At 38.0% G+C, this 18835-nt stretch overlaps 1 protein-coding gene across 2 annotated transcripts in view; it reads right to left on the reverse strand.

Annotated features, from left to right (window-relative positions):
- Positions 1–18835, reverse strand: part of ANK2 (ankyrin 2) — a 247787-nt gene that overhangs the window by 171052 nt on the left and 57900 nt on the right. For both annotated transcript variants that reach the window (XM_068974921.1, XM_068974920.1), the window contains exons 3-4: positions 14380–14478; positions 12695–12793 (exon numbers count right to left, since the gene is read on the reverse strand). In XM_068974921.1, the coding sequence (XP_068831022.1) occupies positions 12695–12793; positions 14380–14478 (198 nt within the window). The remainder of the gene's footprint in view (positions 1–12694; positions 12794–14379; positions 14479–18835) is intronic.

Genomic DNA, 18835 nt, shown 5'->3' on the forward strand with positions numbered 1-18835 from the left:
GGCATCTGGTCCCATCACACCATGGCAAATAGATGGGGAAACAGTGGAAACAGTGACAGACTATTTTCGGGGGGCTCCAAAATCACTGCAGATGGTGACTGCAGCCATGACATTAAAAGACACTTGCTCCTTGGAAGAAAAGCTGTGACCAAACTAGACAGCATATTAAAAAGCAGAAACATTACTTTGCCAACAAAGGTCCATCTGGTCAAAGCTATAGTTTTCCAGTAGTCATGTATGAATGTGAGAGTTATACTATAGAGAAAGCTGAGCACCAAAGAATTGATGCTTTTAAGCTGTGGTGTTGAAGAAGACTCTTTAGAGTCCTTTGGACTGCAAGGAGATCCAACCAGTCCATCCTAAAGGAGATCAGTCCTGAATATTCGTTGGAAGGACTGATGCTAAAGCTGAAACTCCAATACTTTGGCCACCTGATGCAAAGAACTGACTCATTGGGAAGGACCCTGATGCTGGGAAAGATTGAAGGCGGGAGGAGAAGGGGATGACAGAGGATGAGATGGCTGGATGGCATCACCGACTTGGTGGCCATGAGTTTGAGTAAGCTCTGGGAGTTGGTGATGGACAGGGAGGCCTGATGTGCTGCAGTCCATGGGGTCGCAAAGAGTCGGACATGACTGAGCGACTGAACTGAATAGAATTGTGTTTGTGGTCACCTAGTTAAGTCTTTATCTTGCTCTCCTGAAACGATACACCTTTGTTTTACATTTTAATGTCAAAGTTTCACTCTACTGCTTACATTTTCTGCTATGTGGGAGTCTTTAAGTCGATATGTTTAAATGGTTAGATTTTAAAATATTTTACCAAGTAGGCTCAAACTGCATGTGTGACAACCCCTAGTACAACTGGAAAAATAATAAATATCTTTTGCTGACATTTTTGGTTCTCATGGGTTTCAATTTCTGAAAATCCAAAATTTTAAAGGACGGCTGGTTGTAAATAAATATATATATACTTGCACAATGATAAGGTTTTGTGACATTTTAAAATCATTTTTTAAATTTACCAATGATTTGAAAAGAACAGAAAATATGGTTGAAGTGAGTTATATAAGCACACTATAATAAAGCTTTAACTTGTTCAGTTTAGTTCAGTCACTCAGTCACGTCCAACTCTTTATGACCCCATGGACTGCAGCACACCTGGCTTCCCTGTCCATCACCAATTCCCAGAGCTTACTCAAACTCATGTCCATTGAGTCGGTGATGCCATCCAACCATCTCATCCTCTGCCATCCTCTTCTCCTCCCGCCTTCAAGAGTCTTCTCCAACACCACAGTTCAAAAGCATCAATTCTTCAGGGCTCAGCTCTCTTTATAGTCCAACTCTCACATCCATACATGACTACTGGAAAAACTATAGCTTTGACTAGATGGACCTTTGTCGGCAAAGTAACATCTCTGCGTTTTAAGATACTGTCTAGGTTCGTCATAGCTTTTCTTCCAAGGAGCTAGCATCTTTTAATTTCAGGGCTGCAGTCACCATCTGCAGTGATTTTGGAGCCCCAAAGAATAAAGTCTGTCACTGTTTCCATTGTTTACCCATCTATTTCCCATGAAGTGATGGGACTGGATCATGATCTTTGTTTTTTAAATATTGTGCTTTAAGCCAACTTTTTCATTCTCCTCTTTCACTTTCATCAAGAGGCTCTTTAGTTCTTCATGTTCTGCCATAATGGTGGTATCATCTGCGTATCTGAGGTTATTAACATTTCTCCCAGCAATCTTGATTCCAGCTTGTGCTTCATCCATCCTGGCATTTCGCATAATGTACTCTGCATATAAGTTAAATAAGCATGGTGACAATATACAGCCCTGACATATCCCTTTCCCGATTTGGAACCAGTCTGTTGTTCCATGTCTGGTTCTAACTATTGCTTCTTGACCTGCATAAAGATTTCTCAGGAGCCAGGTAAAGTGGTCTGGTACTCCCACCTGTGCAAGAATTTTCCACATTTTGTTGTGATCCACACAGTCAAAGGCTTTGGCATAGTCAATAAAGCAGAAGTATAAGTTTTTCTGGAACTCTCTTGCTTGTACTTCTCAAATCTAATTTCATTTAAGATCTTCAAAGTCTTCTGTGCATGTATGCTCAGTCATGTCCAACTCTGCAATTCCATGGACTTAACCCTCCAGGCCCTTCTGTTCAGGCAAGAATACTGAAGTGGTTAGCTATGTCCTTCTCAAAGGGATCTTCCCATTCCAGGGATGGAACCCACGTCTCCCGCATTGGCAGGTGGATTCTTTACCACTGAGCCACCAGAAGCCCTTAAAGTACTAATCTATCATTTTTAGATATGAAATTTGCTTCTTTATTTTAACGTTTAACTTTTTTAAAGAATAAAAATGTTTCAGCTTTCATACTGCTGAAAATCATAGTATTTTCACAAAAGGACAACTTTGTGAGGCATGGGATAGAATTATGCAGGTAGTAAGCTCTTAATAAATTAGTGAAGGAAAGTAATATTTTAACAACTGATTAGTTTTGGATTATCTAAACAATTAAATCTTACATGAAGCCATATTGTCTTTTCTTCTCATTCATATTCTTCTTATTTCACGGCATTGGCTAGGGCTTGAATGCAATGCTGAATAGTATCACAAACAAGAGTCTTTTTATTTGTTTCAGACTTTAAGGAGAATACTTCTAATATCTTAACATTTAGGCTGACATTTCAGTGGTTTTTGGTATATTTCTTCATAAGCAGCCTAATATTACTAGTTGAATATTTTTTACATTATTAAAATTAAATTTTAATTTACTAATTTAAATAATGTTTGAAACAACATTTAAAATAATACTACAATGTTAGATACAAAAATATGAGTAGTAAAGGACTAAAACGACCCTTAAAAGTACCACCAATTAATCCTGAAAAGGGCTATCTGCCCAAATAATAAATGTAGTAAGGAACTTTAAAGAAAACCAGTCCATATCAATCAAACACTCTGGATGTTTTTTAAAGAATTTAAACTTTCTCTTCAACCTGAGACTTTAGCAACATTGATACCTTGTTCTAACTAAGGTGTACTAGCACTGTATTTTAGATATCTTCAAAAATATTTTTTTATTATTGTACTATAAGCAAAATGTAAACCATCCTGATAAGGTTTCTGGTATTCTATTTAGAATTTTCTACATTTGGAATTTGCCAGTGAAAGTGATTTTCAAAAATAATGACATTTCATTATAACCACATTTTGCTATTTGTACTTCAGTGTTCACTATCCAGAATATGTAAATTGAGAATTCTCATTCTTTAATCCATTAGTATGAAGCTGCGAGGATCTCTAGGTAATCAATGTTTATACGCTAAAAGACCTGATCATTCAATTACTTAACCAAGCAAATTACTATTGCATCTATGCTTAGAATAACTACAGCCAAATGGCAGTGTTCTGAAGAGCACGTGGAAAAAGCCAGTCACGTGATCTACAGATTTCACTGTTAGTAGCAATCTCTTAATCTATGTCAATGAACTGATTTTGTTACATTCTTCACTTTGCTAAGAACAGGCAGCACTGATTATGCCGAGTGGCCGTTATTACACAAATGCACTGTCACTGAACCTACTGGAGCTGGACACAACTGATGCAATTTGGCAGCAGCAGCAGCAACAGTCATTGAGTTCTTATGCCAGGCCTCATTCTAAGTGCTATACATGAGTTAACTAGTTTAATTCTCACAACAACTTCTATGAGGGAAGTACTATTATTATTATGCCCCTTTTAGAGAGGAAGACTTCCCTGGTGACTCAGACGGTAAAGCGTCTGCCTACAACACGGGAGACACGGGTTCAGTCCCTGGGTTGGGAAGATCTCTTGCTGAAGGAAATGGCAACCCAGTCCAGTATTCTTGCCTGGAAAATCCCATGGACAAAGGAACCTGGTAGGCTACAGTCCATGGGGTCGCAAAGAGTCAGACATGACTGAGCGGCTCACTTTCACTTTCACTTTAGAGAAGGAGACACTGAAGCATGGTTACATGAGTAGAAAGTAGAAGAGTTTGATAATCTCACTTCAGAATTTGTATTCTCATCCACTTCCCTATGCTGCCTACCTATGCAATGTCAAAAGTGGTCATGGGAAATTTTAATATCTTAAAAACATGTATTTGATTTCATGGATTCAAGAGTGGACATAAAAAGTAGAAACAATCCGAAGATTTCAGTTATAACACATAAGTAGTTAAGCTATAGTTAACACTGTAATATGTTCCAGTACTAAGTCGTTTCAGTCGTGTCTGACTCTTTGTGACCCTATGGACTATAGTCCAGCAGGCTCCTCTGTCCGTGGGATTCTCCAGGCAAGAACACTGGAGTGGGTTGCCATGCTCTTCTCCAGGAGACCTTCCAGACCCAGGGATCAAATCCATGTCAAGTTCTTTACCACTAGCGCCACCTGGGAAGCCCCAAAGGTGTAATATATTTACATATAAATTTGTAGTGTTTTACATGTGCAGTACATTATTGGGCACTGCTTGTATGTGTGTGTGTGTGTGTTAGTCACCCAGTCATATCCAACTCTTTGTGGCCCCTGGACTGTAGCCCGCCAGGTTCCTCTGTCCCTGGGATTCTCCAGGCAAGAACACTGAAGTGAGTTGCCATTCCCTTCTCCAGGGGATCATCCCAACCCAGGGACTGAACCCAGGCCTCTTGCATATTTGGTGCTGCAAATCTTCCCAAATAAAAAAATAAATGAATACTTAAGATATTAGTTAGAGGACTTCCCTGGTGGTCCAGCGGTTAAGAATCTGACTGCCAGTGCAGGGGATATGGGTTCAGTCCCTGGTCCATGAAGATTCCTCATGCTGCAGGGCAACTAAGCCCGCAAGCTGCAGCTACTGAAGCCCATGCACCTAGAACCCGTGCTCTGTGACAAGAGAAGCTACCACAGTAAGAAGCCTGCGCACTGCAGTGAAGAATAACCCTCTACTCACTACTACCAGAGAAAGCCGGTGCACAGCAATAAAGACCCAGCACAGTCAACAGTAAGTAAATAAAATTTTTTTAAAGATATTGGTTAGAATAACACTTGAAAAGAATTATGAGGAATTGTACCAAATATGAAAGTTTAAAAAATTAATCCATAAGGTAGATGCTAATTTTCATCTTCAATTATGGTTATATAATTAATCAATGTTTGGGATATAAACAAAATCACTGAAACCATGAGTGTTATCTAAACTCTCAATTTCCTCTCTACAAAATGAAGAAATGGCTGATCTCTGTACAAATAATGCAGCAAGGAATCATACAATATTCTCAATAAATTTCCTTGTGCTCTTCAGAGTTTCAGACACACATACCTAAAAAATTCCATGAAGGGCCAATAAAAATGCAATTACTTATGAAGTATTATAATGTATCAATAGTATAAAGAGAGTTTAACCGCATAGAAAGAAACCAGAAAAATAATTCCTTCTGAGGAAGGGCATGGTAGCTGGGAAATGGGAATTAGTGCTTTTTAAGTATACTTTGACATTGTTTTGATTGTTTACAATAAGAATAAATTCACATGTTACCTGTTAAGATAGATAGCTAGACACTCAAATCACATGGAGTATTTAACCAGATATCAGAAGACAAGTGACACCAATATGACTTTGGGTAAGACACTTGGCTCTGTAGACCTCAGATTCCTATAATTAGTGCTAGAGATAGGCTGTCTCTAATACTACTCTTTCACTTCTAAACTATAATAATTGGTGAGGGACATAATAAGGAGAGAATGTTAGGAACTCACAGCCCCCAAATAAAGCAAATGCTTAATAGCTCATTAGAGGAGACTTACCCTCCAAATAGAATACTGTCCCCACCCTATTACCTCTACTGTTTTTGCTAAAGCACTAAATACAGTGAATACAGAAGGTCAAAAGCTCTTCAAAACAATTTCATAAAATAGAAAAAACACCACAGTATCCATGTAAGGTGTAACACACTGAATGAGGGAGTGAGTGGCAGTCACTCGGTCCTGTCCGACTCTTTGCGACCCCATGGACTGGTGCCTGCCAGGCTACTCTGTCTATGGGATTCCCCAGGCAAGAAAACTGGGGTGGGTTGCCATTTCCTTCTCTATAGGATACTGAACCTAGCTCCAAACTGCAAAGCTGTTTAACTGCTAATGAATGACACATTAGAATAAAGGAAAAGATGGGCCATCTCCAAAGTCTTTGCAGTTGGTCCAGTTTATCAAATGTCTGAGTTATAAACTGGCACAACTAACAAACTCATGACTGTTAGAATGTTTGTCATTATATACAATACATGGTGTGCACATTGATACAAGAACCACTTTTTAATCAGAACTGAAGTAGGTGTATAAGTTGCAAATCTCTGATCTGTTTAAAAGGCCTTGATATAGTTTCATATTTTGGGTTTTCTCTTGGCTTCTCTCTCTCTCTCTTTTTTTTTTTTGGTTTTCAGTGGTTCCCAGGTTTCTTTCAGTGGTCCTTACCCTGCTCTCCTCTCTTTTACACTATGCTTGACTTGTGAATGCAAACTTAGATTGCACCTTATGTTTTTATTCCTAAGAATCAATAAATTTAATAAAAAGAGGGAAAGTAATTTAGGACCTAATGAATCAGTAACAACTGAACCATTGCTTCCCACATAGAGCAATATCCTTCCCATGCCCATGAAGCCAACAACAAAAAGAATAAAAATAACAACAACAATGTACCGTGGATTGTGCTACATACTTCAATCCTCATAATAATCCTAGATTTATGTAGTATAGTTACTCCTGTTTTACAGATAAGTAAACCCAGACACAAATATGGTAAGGAACTTGCTCAAAATCACAAGGTTAGTCAGTGAAGCAGGATTCAGGATTCTAGATTATGACTCCTGAGTTGATGCTCTTAATCACTGTTAAACTGAAGTCTGTCCAACTTTAAATCAAGTGCTCATTACACTGGTCTTAAATGGTTCTCATTCTAATTCTTCAAAATGTACTATTTTTCACTCACTTTATATTAAGGACCCAGAATCCTCAAGACAATTACTATAACATTTTTACAGTTTTTGGCCCTATGTCCCAAGTTTTCTTCAATATGAAAAATGTCTTTGAAACCTACACCCTCCTCTACCTCTCCCTGGCTTCACTGCTTTGGCAGTCTCATTGAAGTCCGCTGCTTCAATAACTATATCTGTCAGATGACCCATAAATGTCTTCATTTCATTCCAGAATTCTCTGAACGCCAGACTTGCAGCTCCAGCTTCCCATTAAAACCTCCTCTTGGATGTCTCACTAGCACCTAAAACTCATGTTCTTTACCCACCCCACCCCTGACAACAAAAACAAAACCTTGTCCTTATCCAGCGTCCTCTTTATCAAGGGACTGCATCACCACCCATAGTGGCTGACAGACGGGAAATCCAAAAGCCATCACTGTCACCATCCTCTTCCTCACCTACTTTATGCCACCATGACCAAGTGATGAACGAGGTCCTGTATCTCCTTGAAAGCAGTTCCCGTTCTCCATGACCCAAAGCACCAGCAAGCACTCCACTCTGAGCTAACATCACCTATTGGCTAGAGTCGGCCTCTGCGATCATCTCCAAACAGTTTGCTCTGCATCTGTCCTGTCTCCCTCCCAGTTGTTCTCTAACTGCACCAGGTGACCTTTCCAAAACCTAAGTCTCATGTTATCCCCCATCTCCACCTCACACTGGGCTTAGGACAAATAGCTTAAAACAAAGTCCTCAACATGGTTCACAGGGTCCCATAGGCTCTCACTTTCTCTCTCAGGCTTCATATATATCTCATTTTCCCTAATGTTTTAACCCTCAGGTTTATTTTAGGCTCATGCACGAGCTACTTCATCTTGCCGTAGCACACACTATCTCCTCTTATCCCTAATAGTAATATTAACTCCCTTCTTTAAGAGAACAGGTCACTGGAGGAAATCATGCTAAATGAAGTAAGTCAGACAGAGAAAGAGAAACACCACACGGTGTCACTTATATGTGCAATCTAAAAGAAAAAAGCCAAACTCATACAAACAGAGGGAAGGAAAGTAGCTGCCAGGAGCTGGGGGATGAGAGAAACAGAGGTTGGTAAAAGGGTATGAAATTTCAATTATAAGGTGAATAAAGTTTGAGGAGCTAAAGTATAACATGGTGGCTATAGCTGATAACACTTGTATAATGTAAATTTGCTAAGAGAATAGAACTTAAATGTTCTTATAAAAGAAAGAAGGAAGGGAAGAAAGAAAGAAAAAAGAGGAGGAAGGGAGGGATGAAGGAAGAGAGAAAGAAGGGAAGGGAAGACAGAGAGGAAGGAAGGAAGAAATATTTGAGGTGATGGATTGTTAATTAACTTGATGCCTTGTGGGGGTATCCTTTCACAAAGAATATATATAACCAATTATCATGTGGTACACTTCAACTAACAATTTTATAGACCATTCAGGTACGACCTAAATCAAATCCCTTATGATTATACAGTGGAAGTGAGAAATAGATTTAAGGGCCTAGATCTGATAGAAAGAGTGCCTAATGAACTACGGAATGAGTCGAATGGGTCGCTAAGAGTTGGACACGACTGAGCGACTTCACTTTCACTTTTCACTTTCATGCACTGGAGAAGGAAATGGAAACCCACTCCAGTGTTCTTGCCTGGAGAATCCCAGGGACCAGGGAACCTGGTAGGTTGCCCTCTACGGGGCTGCACAGAGTCAGACACGACTGAAGTGACTTAGCAGCAGCAGCATTCTTAGTTTAATAATTTTATATATAGAGACTATAATAAAGATCTAAAAACATACACTTATATGAGGAACAAGAGTTGATAGAGAAATGTTTCTCTGTTAACACATTTTGATAGAGGAAATTAAATAGGAGAGATTTCTCAGGCCACATATCTTTGTAGAAATAGCACATGTTCATGTTTTGAACTTTCTGCAAAGATATAACATTTATATATTGTTGTCTATTTATACAACAAATACTAGTTAAAATTTTTTCATATTAAACCTTTTGTAGGGATTCTGCTTCAAGAGAATCAGCTTATTTAGACCTTAACAGGATTTCAGCCAGAAGAAAAAAATTATCCTCTGGGGTCTGTAGTGAAGGTAGAACTGAGGTCTTGCTGAGATCTTCACGCCACTAAATCCAGAAGACCAAAGAACCAAGCCAAGGAGCTACATGGTCAAGGCAAGGATTAAAATCACACCAAGAACTGACTCAGTAGAGACCACACCGCTACCACTGCTGAACAAAGAATCAGTTGGTGACTGTTTTTGTATCCATCACACAGTTCTACTTAAAACACTTAAATTGTTCCCGCTGGTTTTCTGGAATTCTTCTTGAATGAAGGATACTACCTACGAAACGTGGCACAGTGCCATATGAAGGTAAGCCTTCCATGGATCACTGTTTATGTAGAGAATACATAAGAATCCATAGAGGCATACATCTCCATAACCTAAGAGTCTGTAAATGTTGATTCAGTGATGGCTCCATGGAGCCTTTCAGAGTTTCCTACTTTCCCAATTCAACAATAACCTTAGTGCTCCATTTCCAAATAACTCAGAAGTTTGTCAAAGGCAAACTACAGTGCATGACGCTATAGTAACAGGCTATTCTGCATTCGCCATGCATTAGGTTCTCACAAAAAAAGTAGAAGACGTAATTTAAGTACAAAATTCAGGATTTAACATTATACATCTGGGATTCCTATGCTCTTTTTATGGTTCTCAAAAGGGAGTGAGTGTCCAGCTATCATAAGCACAGTCCCTACTGATTCACCTGACATTCACTGTTCTCACACAAGAAATCTGTACCTTAACAACCCTCCACTGACAAGAATCATGCATGGAGAAGGGCTCACATTCTCCTTCAACAATCCTTAAAATGATGCCTTTGCAATTTGCTCACACACATGGCAAATAATCAGTCTGTTTTACATAAATCCCAGCATTTTAAGTTCAATTATAAATTATAAAATATTCTGTTATAATAATTTTTGTTAATTGGTAGTGATGGCTACCTAAATTTAATATATCAAATAGTGTTATAGATCTTATCAAATGACTTAGGCATTCGAAAAACTAAATTTTAATTATGAATTTTTCTTACTCTAAAACTTTCTCACAAAAATATATGAAAATATAGAAATTAGTGTGAAGCTATCCGTCAGGATTCCCTACATTATAAACCTAAATTGAGTTAACTGAATACAGACAAATAAAAATTATTTTAATCTCAAAGACAATACAAAATTTCCTTTAAGATCTGTTATAATCTGGCATGGTGTGACTATAAAGAACAGCCTCATTGACACTGAAAGCAAATCACTGATTAAATGGTTTGTTTTCTTTGAAAAGTTTCAAAGCATATAATATCTAACAGACAGTAAAATAACTGATATAACTTTTAACAAGTTTTTACCTTACAGCATTTGACACCTGTCCGCTTATGTGAAATTACTATGCTTAGTTGACCATTTCGAGGAAAGTAGGCAAGTTCTTTGGATAGATATACAGTACCAACATATATGTGAACTCTCCATCAAAAGCAACCTCCTATGGGCAAAGGAGGGCTTCTGTTTCCATGCTTTTTTTAAGGTCACAGACTACTGATTTATTATATGCAGTTGAATCTGTATTTAGACAATCTTACTGCAATATCCTTACACTCAGTTTTCTCTTACATTCTCTCCAAAGCAGAGGTTCTCAAAGTGTGGTCCCTAGATCAGCAACATCAGCATTACCTGAGAATATGTAAGAAATGAAAATTCTCAGGTCCCTCATCTGAACTGAATCAGAAGCTCTGAGGTGTGGCCCAGAAACAGGTGTTTTAACAAGTCATGCAGGTGATGCTGGCTAAAGTTTGTGAAACTCTGCTCTAAAGCCAAAAGATATTCTCTAGCTATGAAGAAAAGTTTGCTTGTTTTTTTTTTTTTAAATTTTTTAATGTATTTATTTTTAAATGAAGAATAATTGCTTTACAGTACTGTGCTGGTTTCTACCAAACATCAACATGCATGAAGAAAAGTTTTTATCCCTTACTTTGGAGCAGTCAATTTTGCAGTGTCCTATGTCTCTAAGCCCAAGGTGCCATTATACTTTATAGAATATACTAGAGTTATTTACAATGATACCGATTATTTTAAAGAATTTCATTTAACAAAGATTTTAGAATATGGCATATTCTCAATAAGTGTTAAAATACTGATACACACTTAACTAAAAACGTGAATTATAAAGGGAAATGTAGTTATTCAAAACAGTATGGTATAGAGATAAAAATTGATAATGTTTTATCTATTGTAATTTCAACAGATTCTTCCCTACAGTTAAGGTCAAAGAAAATAGGGCTGATTTTAAATTCCACCCACTAGTGTTTCTGGGTCCAGAACTTGAGTCATTTATACAAGCAGAGCCATGTCTGCGTGATGAATCAATGAAGAGTACAGGTAATATGTATTCCTGTACAAAGGTCTTCAAAGGCAACCTGGAGAGATTAACCCAAGGAATGGACAGAGAGGAACTGGTTTATTTTGCCAATAACACCTCTGGTGTGGTCTATGTTATTAGAAAGGCTAAAAACTTTAAAAACAGAACGAACGGATTTGAAAGATATGTACCTCAAATTCTGCATAAATATATAATAGAAACTAAGGATAAAGCTTTTGGCAAAGCAACATTTTCTCAGCCTTTCAACCAGAAAAAAACAGGGATCAAGTCTGTAGTATGGTGCATTTTGATTATTATTTTAAAATTGTAATTAGTTTCATTTTAAGATTATCATTCTCTATACCCTATAATTAGTATTACATGCACCATAAGGCTATGGGTCTCGAATTTTCCTATTTCCCTAAGGAGATCTGTAAAGCCCACATTTGACATGAAACTACCCAAAGGAGTATGATTCCCACTTTATAGCAGATTCTCCACTGGACTACTAATTTTTTGATAAGTTTTTTTAATTTAAGGAAAGAAAATACTTTATAGAGTGATATAACTTGCATGAATAATTCATCTTTCACAGATGTTACATTCAAGGAAAAACACTATATCATTTTTTAATGCACTTAAAGACAATGATAGACTGTGAACTTGTCAAATTTTCAAGTTATATTAACAGGAAGATGATGTACTAAGTGAAATAAGTCAGAGAGAGAAAGACAAATACCGTATGATATCACTTATATGTAGGATCTAAAATATGACACAAATGAACGTATCTACAAAACAAAAAAGATTCACAGACAGAGAACAGACTTGTGGTTGCTAAGGAGGAGGGGGAAGGATGGATTGGGAATCCAGAATTAGCAGATGCAAACTATTACATCTCTAGATGGATAAACAACGAGGTCCCATTAAACAGCATAGAGATCTATATTCATATACTACGATAAACCATGGAAAAGAATATGAAAAAGAATGTATACAAATATATGTAAAACTGAATCACTTTTCTGTATAGCAGAAATTAATATAACAATGTCAACCAAAATAAAAAGAAAAGGAAAGAAGCTAGAAAAAAAGAGAAAGATGATGATACATAAGGAAAATCAGAAATGGTATGAGTTAGTAAAATAACTTGGCTGAAATAAATCACAGAGTGTTTATAGTAAATTTATGTACCCAATAGCTGGCTAAACATATTAAATCAATTTCACAAGGTTAATTTAAATTTTTCTACATTATAGAAAATCAGAATGTAATACCTGAGACTGTGCATTAATGTTGGCTCCTTCCTTGACAAGAACTTTGACAACTTCTGCTTGTCCAGCCAAAGATGCAATGTGAAGAGCAGTATTTCCTTTCTGTTTTGAAACAAAATAAAAGATGTTGGAGGCTTCTAAACCTTGTAGAAATCAAAATGTACAGATATTTTTAATTTTGCTGATTAAAGCACATTTCAAGTGCTTAAAACTTGTTATTCTGTTAAGATAGCAGCCCAGCTAGGGAAAAAATAATTTTTACCATCAAAACATTGGCCATCCTATACAACATTTCCCTTCTCTATTCTGTACAATCCTGGTTTAATGTTAAGAACATGGAAAGACTTGAGATCTTACTGAAGTAAATAATTTGGGACACGTGTGCATACATGTGTATGAGTGACAATATTACCATTCATGTTATTTAATCAACAACAAAAAAAGTCCTACCCTAAAGATAAAGTTAACTAAAAAAAAGAGTTTATCTGAATTCACTTCATTATGTAGAGAAACCTAGGAATTTTAAGTGGTGAAGAAAATGACAAATTTACATTCTTTAAATATTTAACATTTATTTGACGTTCTCAAGAGAAACGTTAAAAATGTTTACTCTCTCTTTAGACTTAAAAGTAAGCAATTTCTTGCATATGGTGAACTTATATTTTAACTTCTTTGGAATTGCCAAAGAGTTTTTCACTTGATTTTGTTTTTATATTTCCACTGGAACTGCTGTATATTACACTGGGGGTAGTGTCAGTCCACATTTTGGCAATTATGTATGAGGTATTAGAAATTCGGGTTAAATGGTCATATTTCTAATTTACTCCAGCACTCTTTTTGTCTATTCCTGACTAGGCTAATGACCCAGCTGGGGGCTGGGGTGCCTGCAAGCCTCTCTCTGCGTCAAACACAATCAAATTGTCATACTTCAGCCCTAGTCAACAGGCTTGACTCTGATTGGCTATGGGTTTGTTTTTTGTTTTTTTTTCAAATTAAATTTTCACCTCCTAAAGATAAAGATTTGTCACCACTGATGATATTTTTTAAAATACTTGTTTCTGAAATGATCCCCCAAAGTTCAAATATATTTCACCAAAAACAGCATCAACAAGTAACAGGTACTAGTGTACTGAGCATCTTATAAACGCCTTTAAAAATGAGCTCAATTTCTTTACAAATACACATTATAGTGACAAAAATCTAGTTTTGCCCTAATATTTTAACCTATGATCAAAAATCTCTCTTCCATTAGAGTATAAAGTATCTGTATATTCTCTACCAAGGAATATATTAAGTTATAACAACTTACTGAAAGCATGAAAATTACTTGTTCATTTCCATCAAGTAGTTTACTATGTCAATTTATTTTTAAAAATGAATTAATCTTGGGAAAATAGGTGCTTTTGTCTATAGAGGATTATATTAATCTAGTCTCTATGTGAATCAAATGAGAAAATAAAAGATAAAATATTAAAAGCTAAAGATACAGAATTCTTTAGTCTCTGTTAAGCCCCTAAAGGAAACAATTCAAACTCTGCAAGATTTAATGAACAGAGGTTTCAATTTCAGTTCTGCATTGTGAAGAATCTTGGTATTCCTGCAAACCTCTGAAATATACAGCCAGGGAAAAGAAGGTTTAAATTGTTTCCTCTTTACCATGAGATAAATATGACCAGCACAAACATTACCTTGGTGGCAGAGTCCACAGCAGATCCTCTTCCCAGCAGCTCCTGAACTAGCCCCACGTGGCCTTCCTTGGCAGCCAGGTGAAGCGCATTGAGTCCATTCTGAAAGGAGAAAGCAACAAGGCTAAGAAGTGGAGTGATGATGAGGCATACCATTGCTGATATTAAGCAAGAATAAAACCCAGAGGATAGACAGACTCTGATCCTAACATTTTCTCTCTTTTTGCATTAGCTTGAAGCTCTTAATTTCACAGAGACTAATTTCCAATGGTTTTGATTCAAAGAGGCAAAGAAGTAAATATCATCACTGCCCCTTCCTTCTCTTTCAGGATTAATCCCAAACCAATGACCACCTCTTGAGGCGCTGCTGGCTCTTCTAAGAGAGGTCTCAGAGCAGCCGTGGAACCCAGAGAAGGGGCCCAGGGTTCCAAGCCATTGGAAGCAGTGTTAGAGGTAGTCCAGGGATGGCCCAGGCAGAAAAGGAGGCCCACGTGGGCCTAGTGATGGAGCTGCAAGGCCATGGGGTGAGGACCACCTGCTGGAGAGGAAAGAGTAGATGATGCTCACTGTAGCATACGGGGGATTAGGGCTGGATGCAGGAGAGGAGCCCTCGGGCGAGGTGGCCACAGATGCTGGTGGCAGAAATAGGGCGTCTCAAGCCACTGGACTGTCCAGGTGACTCCAATGACCATGGCTAAACGTACCCAAGTCCACAAACAGAGGGTCATCCACCCTGGGAGGAACCACTGCGGCTACAACGGCTGCCCGGAACTGGCGCAGCCTGCTAGTAGATATGGGCCTGCCAGTAGGTGTGGGCCTGCCAGTAGGTGTGGGTTGCCATCACTGGGCAGGCCGCTGGAACTGCTGGGACCTGCATTGCTTCTCCTATGGGGACTGCGGGTGAAGCAGGTATATAGTCGGGATTCTGGTTGCCAGAGCCCCAGAGCTGCCTGCTGAAACAGGGCCATCTCTGCCTCCATCTCTTTCAAGCATTCCTTGCTGCCCTCGCCTGGCTGTTGGAACCAGGGCCCACGACCAGGGGTCCTTGTGGATCCAGGAATTGTGAGGCTGACCCGCCAGCTGATGTCTTTACTGTGGCGGCATCCTGAATACGGACCAACCAAAACAGGCTACTGTTGATAACTCTTTGACATTGGCTTTATGTAAGTTAATGTTGATAAAAGAATATGAACTTGAGAAAAAGGAATAAGCAAAAAAATATGAACTTGTCTTTTGAAACAATGAAAAAATATTCATTGAGCTGGCTTACTGAGAGCAAAATACTGATTGGGCTTATACATCTGTGAATCCCAAGCAAGACATCACCCTGATCTACACAACTTTTGGATTAATGCTATTTCTATATAATATCATTAAAATGACTAAATATACCACATAGTTAAAAAATAAGATCTTACCACTACTTTGAAACAACCATGTGTACATTAATCGAAGGACAGAGTTACCTCTTTTGATTAGCACTTTTAAAGTAATATTGTACTATTTTATTTACAATTAAATTTTACAATCAGCTCTATTCTCCATTTCTCTTACTGATTTTATGAGATATTTTGCCCATTGACTGCTTTTCCATGATCATATAAAACTAGTGGATGAAAACCCAGGTAAAACAGTCAATAAAATTTTATAGAGCCACTGACCATTGTTTACATTTCTGACACATACAGAATATGCATAGATTAATCCATTTCTAAAAGTTGAGGAACAGATTCAAGAAGGACAGCTAAACATAACTGAATGTTAAAAGCATTGAAATCCATTAAACTGTTTAGCATCCTAGGACAAAACTGTAATTAATACAAACTTAGCAGCTAATCAACAAGCATTTGCTAAGTTCCGACCAAGTGATCAGCTCTAGATGCTAGGTGCTAAGGGAGGACCCATGGCATAGTTTCCAGCCCCAAAGAGCCCTGAAATATTCATTATTAAACTACTGAAAATTGCTTCTGCGCTAACATATACTTGTCCATGACTTTTTCAAATCTCTGTCTATTCTACTTTGCAAATCTTACATGTAGAGTTAAAGGTTCTTCAATCTGTTTGAAAAGTAAAACTAACTTATATAACTTCCTTAATAACATTAATAGTTAAATATCTGAAAGGAGGCAATTGCAAATAAATATGAGTTATTGAAAAATATTAAAGGAAAAAGATGGATACATCAAAAGGCAAATAACAGGAGAAAGCAAAACTTGGTCCCTAACCTCCATCCCACCCCCACTCTTAATGGGATTCCTGTGTCAGAGACACTAAACCAGGAGCTCTTTTCAAAAGCAACTAAATGCCAACATATAGAGATGCAAATAACTGTGAAATGCTATTTACTGTTTCAAGCTTCCCAAGTGGCTCAGTGGTAAAGAATCTACCTGCCAAGCAGGAGATGCTTGGGTCAGGAAGATCCTCTTGAGAAGATAACAGCAACCCATTCCAGTATTCTTGCCTGGAAAATCCCATGGACAAAGGAATTTGGTGGGTTACAGTCCAAAGGGTCACAAAGAGTCAAACACAACTTAGTAAATAAAACACCACCATTTAGAGTTTTACTCTGCCATTAGCATAAATGACACTGATAAAAGGAATCACCTATAATGGGAAGAAAAAAATCAAACTCAAAATGAAAAAGACTGTTTACATATTCCCAATCCACTTCCCACTCGGAAAACTCATCCAGAATCTATCTGCACCTTTCCCATCTCTTTCACGGTGGCTGCTCTAAACTAAGAGTACTCACTGTGTGACAGAATTAAGAATGTATTCAGTTTTCACGAAAACAAGGAAAAGTAAAGCATGTGTCATCTTTATCAGTTTAACTGGTTTTACTGTGTAGAAGAATTGATGCTTTTGAGCTGTGATGCTGGAGAAGACTCTTGTACTGTAGTCAAGTCTTGTACTAAGTCCCTTGTACTGTAAGGAGATCAAACCAGTCAATCCTAGAGGAAATCAATCCTGAATATTCATCAGAAGGACTGATGCTCCAATATTTCGGCCATCTGATGTGAAGAGGTGTCTATCTGAAAAGACCCTGATGCTGGGAAAGACTGAAGGCAGGAGGAAAAGGGGATGACAGAGAGACAAGATGGCATCACTGACTCAATGGACATGAGTTTGAACAAGCTCCAGGAGATGATGAAGGTCAGGGAAGCCTGGCGGGCTGTAGTCCACGGGGTCACAAAGAGTCGGACACGACTGAGCAATTGAACAACACTGTGTCTTGATGTCCAAAGATTTCTGATTTAATAAGTAAATCAAGCTAGGGATAATCCAAGAGGAATATTGTTTTGTTAGTGAGTTATTCTCAAATCCTAAAGACTTTCTTTTTAATTCCCAAATGATAAATATTTATGAGGATTTACTGAGTCTTTAATTTAAAAATATTTACAATGAGGCTTGAAATTTAGTGACTCATTGATAACTTTATAGGGAAAAGTGAGAATATAAGTGCTTTGAAGATACTACTTTATAAAGCCTGTTTCTGGATCTCCATTTCAACCATAGTGGAAGGCCTATCTAGCACCCCTAGCTGGTAGCTCCCTTTACGGCCGCTGGTCCGTCTCCCCTGTCCAGCCCTATCAAATGTTTCTATTGTAAAATCCCCAAAGATAGAGAATGACACTAAATATGATGGTGAGTTACCTGAGAGAAGAAAGAGTTGCAGAAATCCTTCAAAATCTTACCAAGTACAATGAAAATATTATCGGAGCTGAGATATAAATACTTAATGAATGAAAGATAAGCTTATGACATAAATATCATTATTATATTCTACACTGAACATATATTATATCACATTATAATATTTTACAGATGAAGATACTAAAACCCTAAGACGCCAAGGGACTTGCCTCAAAGATCCTTACCGTTAAGAAGAGGAAGACAAAAAACTCAAACTTAGATCTGATTTCCAAACTCATGCTTTACGTTGAAGGTCAGGAAGGGCAGTGGTGTGGAGATACCCCTCATCCAAGGTAAGGAGCAGCGGCTGCGCTTTGCTGGAGCAGCCGTGAAGAGATAAACCACGCCCAAGGTAAGAGAAACCCAAGTAAGATGGCAGGTGTCGCAAGAGGGCATCAGAGGGCTGACACACTGAAACCACACTCACAGAAAACTAGTCAATCTAATCACACTAGGACCACAGCCTTGTCTAACTCAATGAAACCAAGCCATGCCCATGGGGCAACCCAGGACAGGCAGGTCATGGTGGAGAGGTCTGACAGAATGTGGTTCACTGGAGAAGGGAATGGCAAACCTCTTCAGTATTCTTGCCTTGAGAATCCCATGAACAGTATGAAAAGGCAAAATGATAGGATACTGAAAGAGGAACTCCCCAGGTCAGTAGGTGCCCAATATGCTACTGGAGATCAGTGGAGAAATAACTCCAGAAAGAATGAAGAGATGGAGCCAAAGCAAAAACAATACCCAGCTGTGGATGTGACTGGTG

This window comes from Capricornis sumatraensis, chromosome 7, assembly GCF_032405125.1.
Source record: "Capricornis sumatraensis isolate serow.1 chromosome 7, serow.2, whole genome shotgun sequence".
In the NCBI taxonomy this organism is placed as follows: domain Eukaryota; kingdom Metazoa; phylum Chordata; class Mammalia; order Artiodactyla; family Bovidae; genus Capricornis; species Capricornis sumatraensis.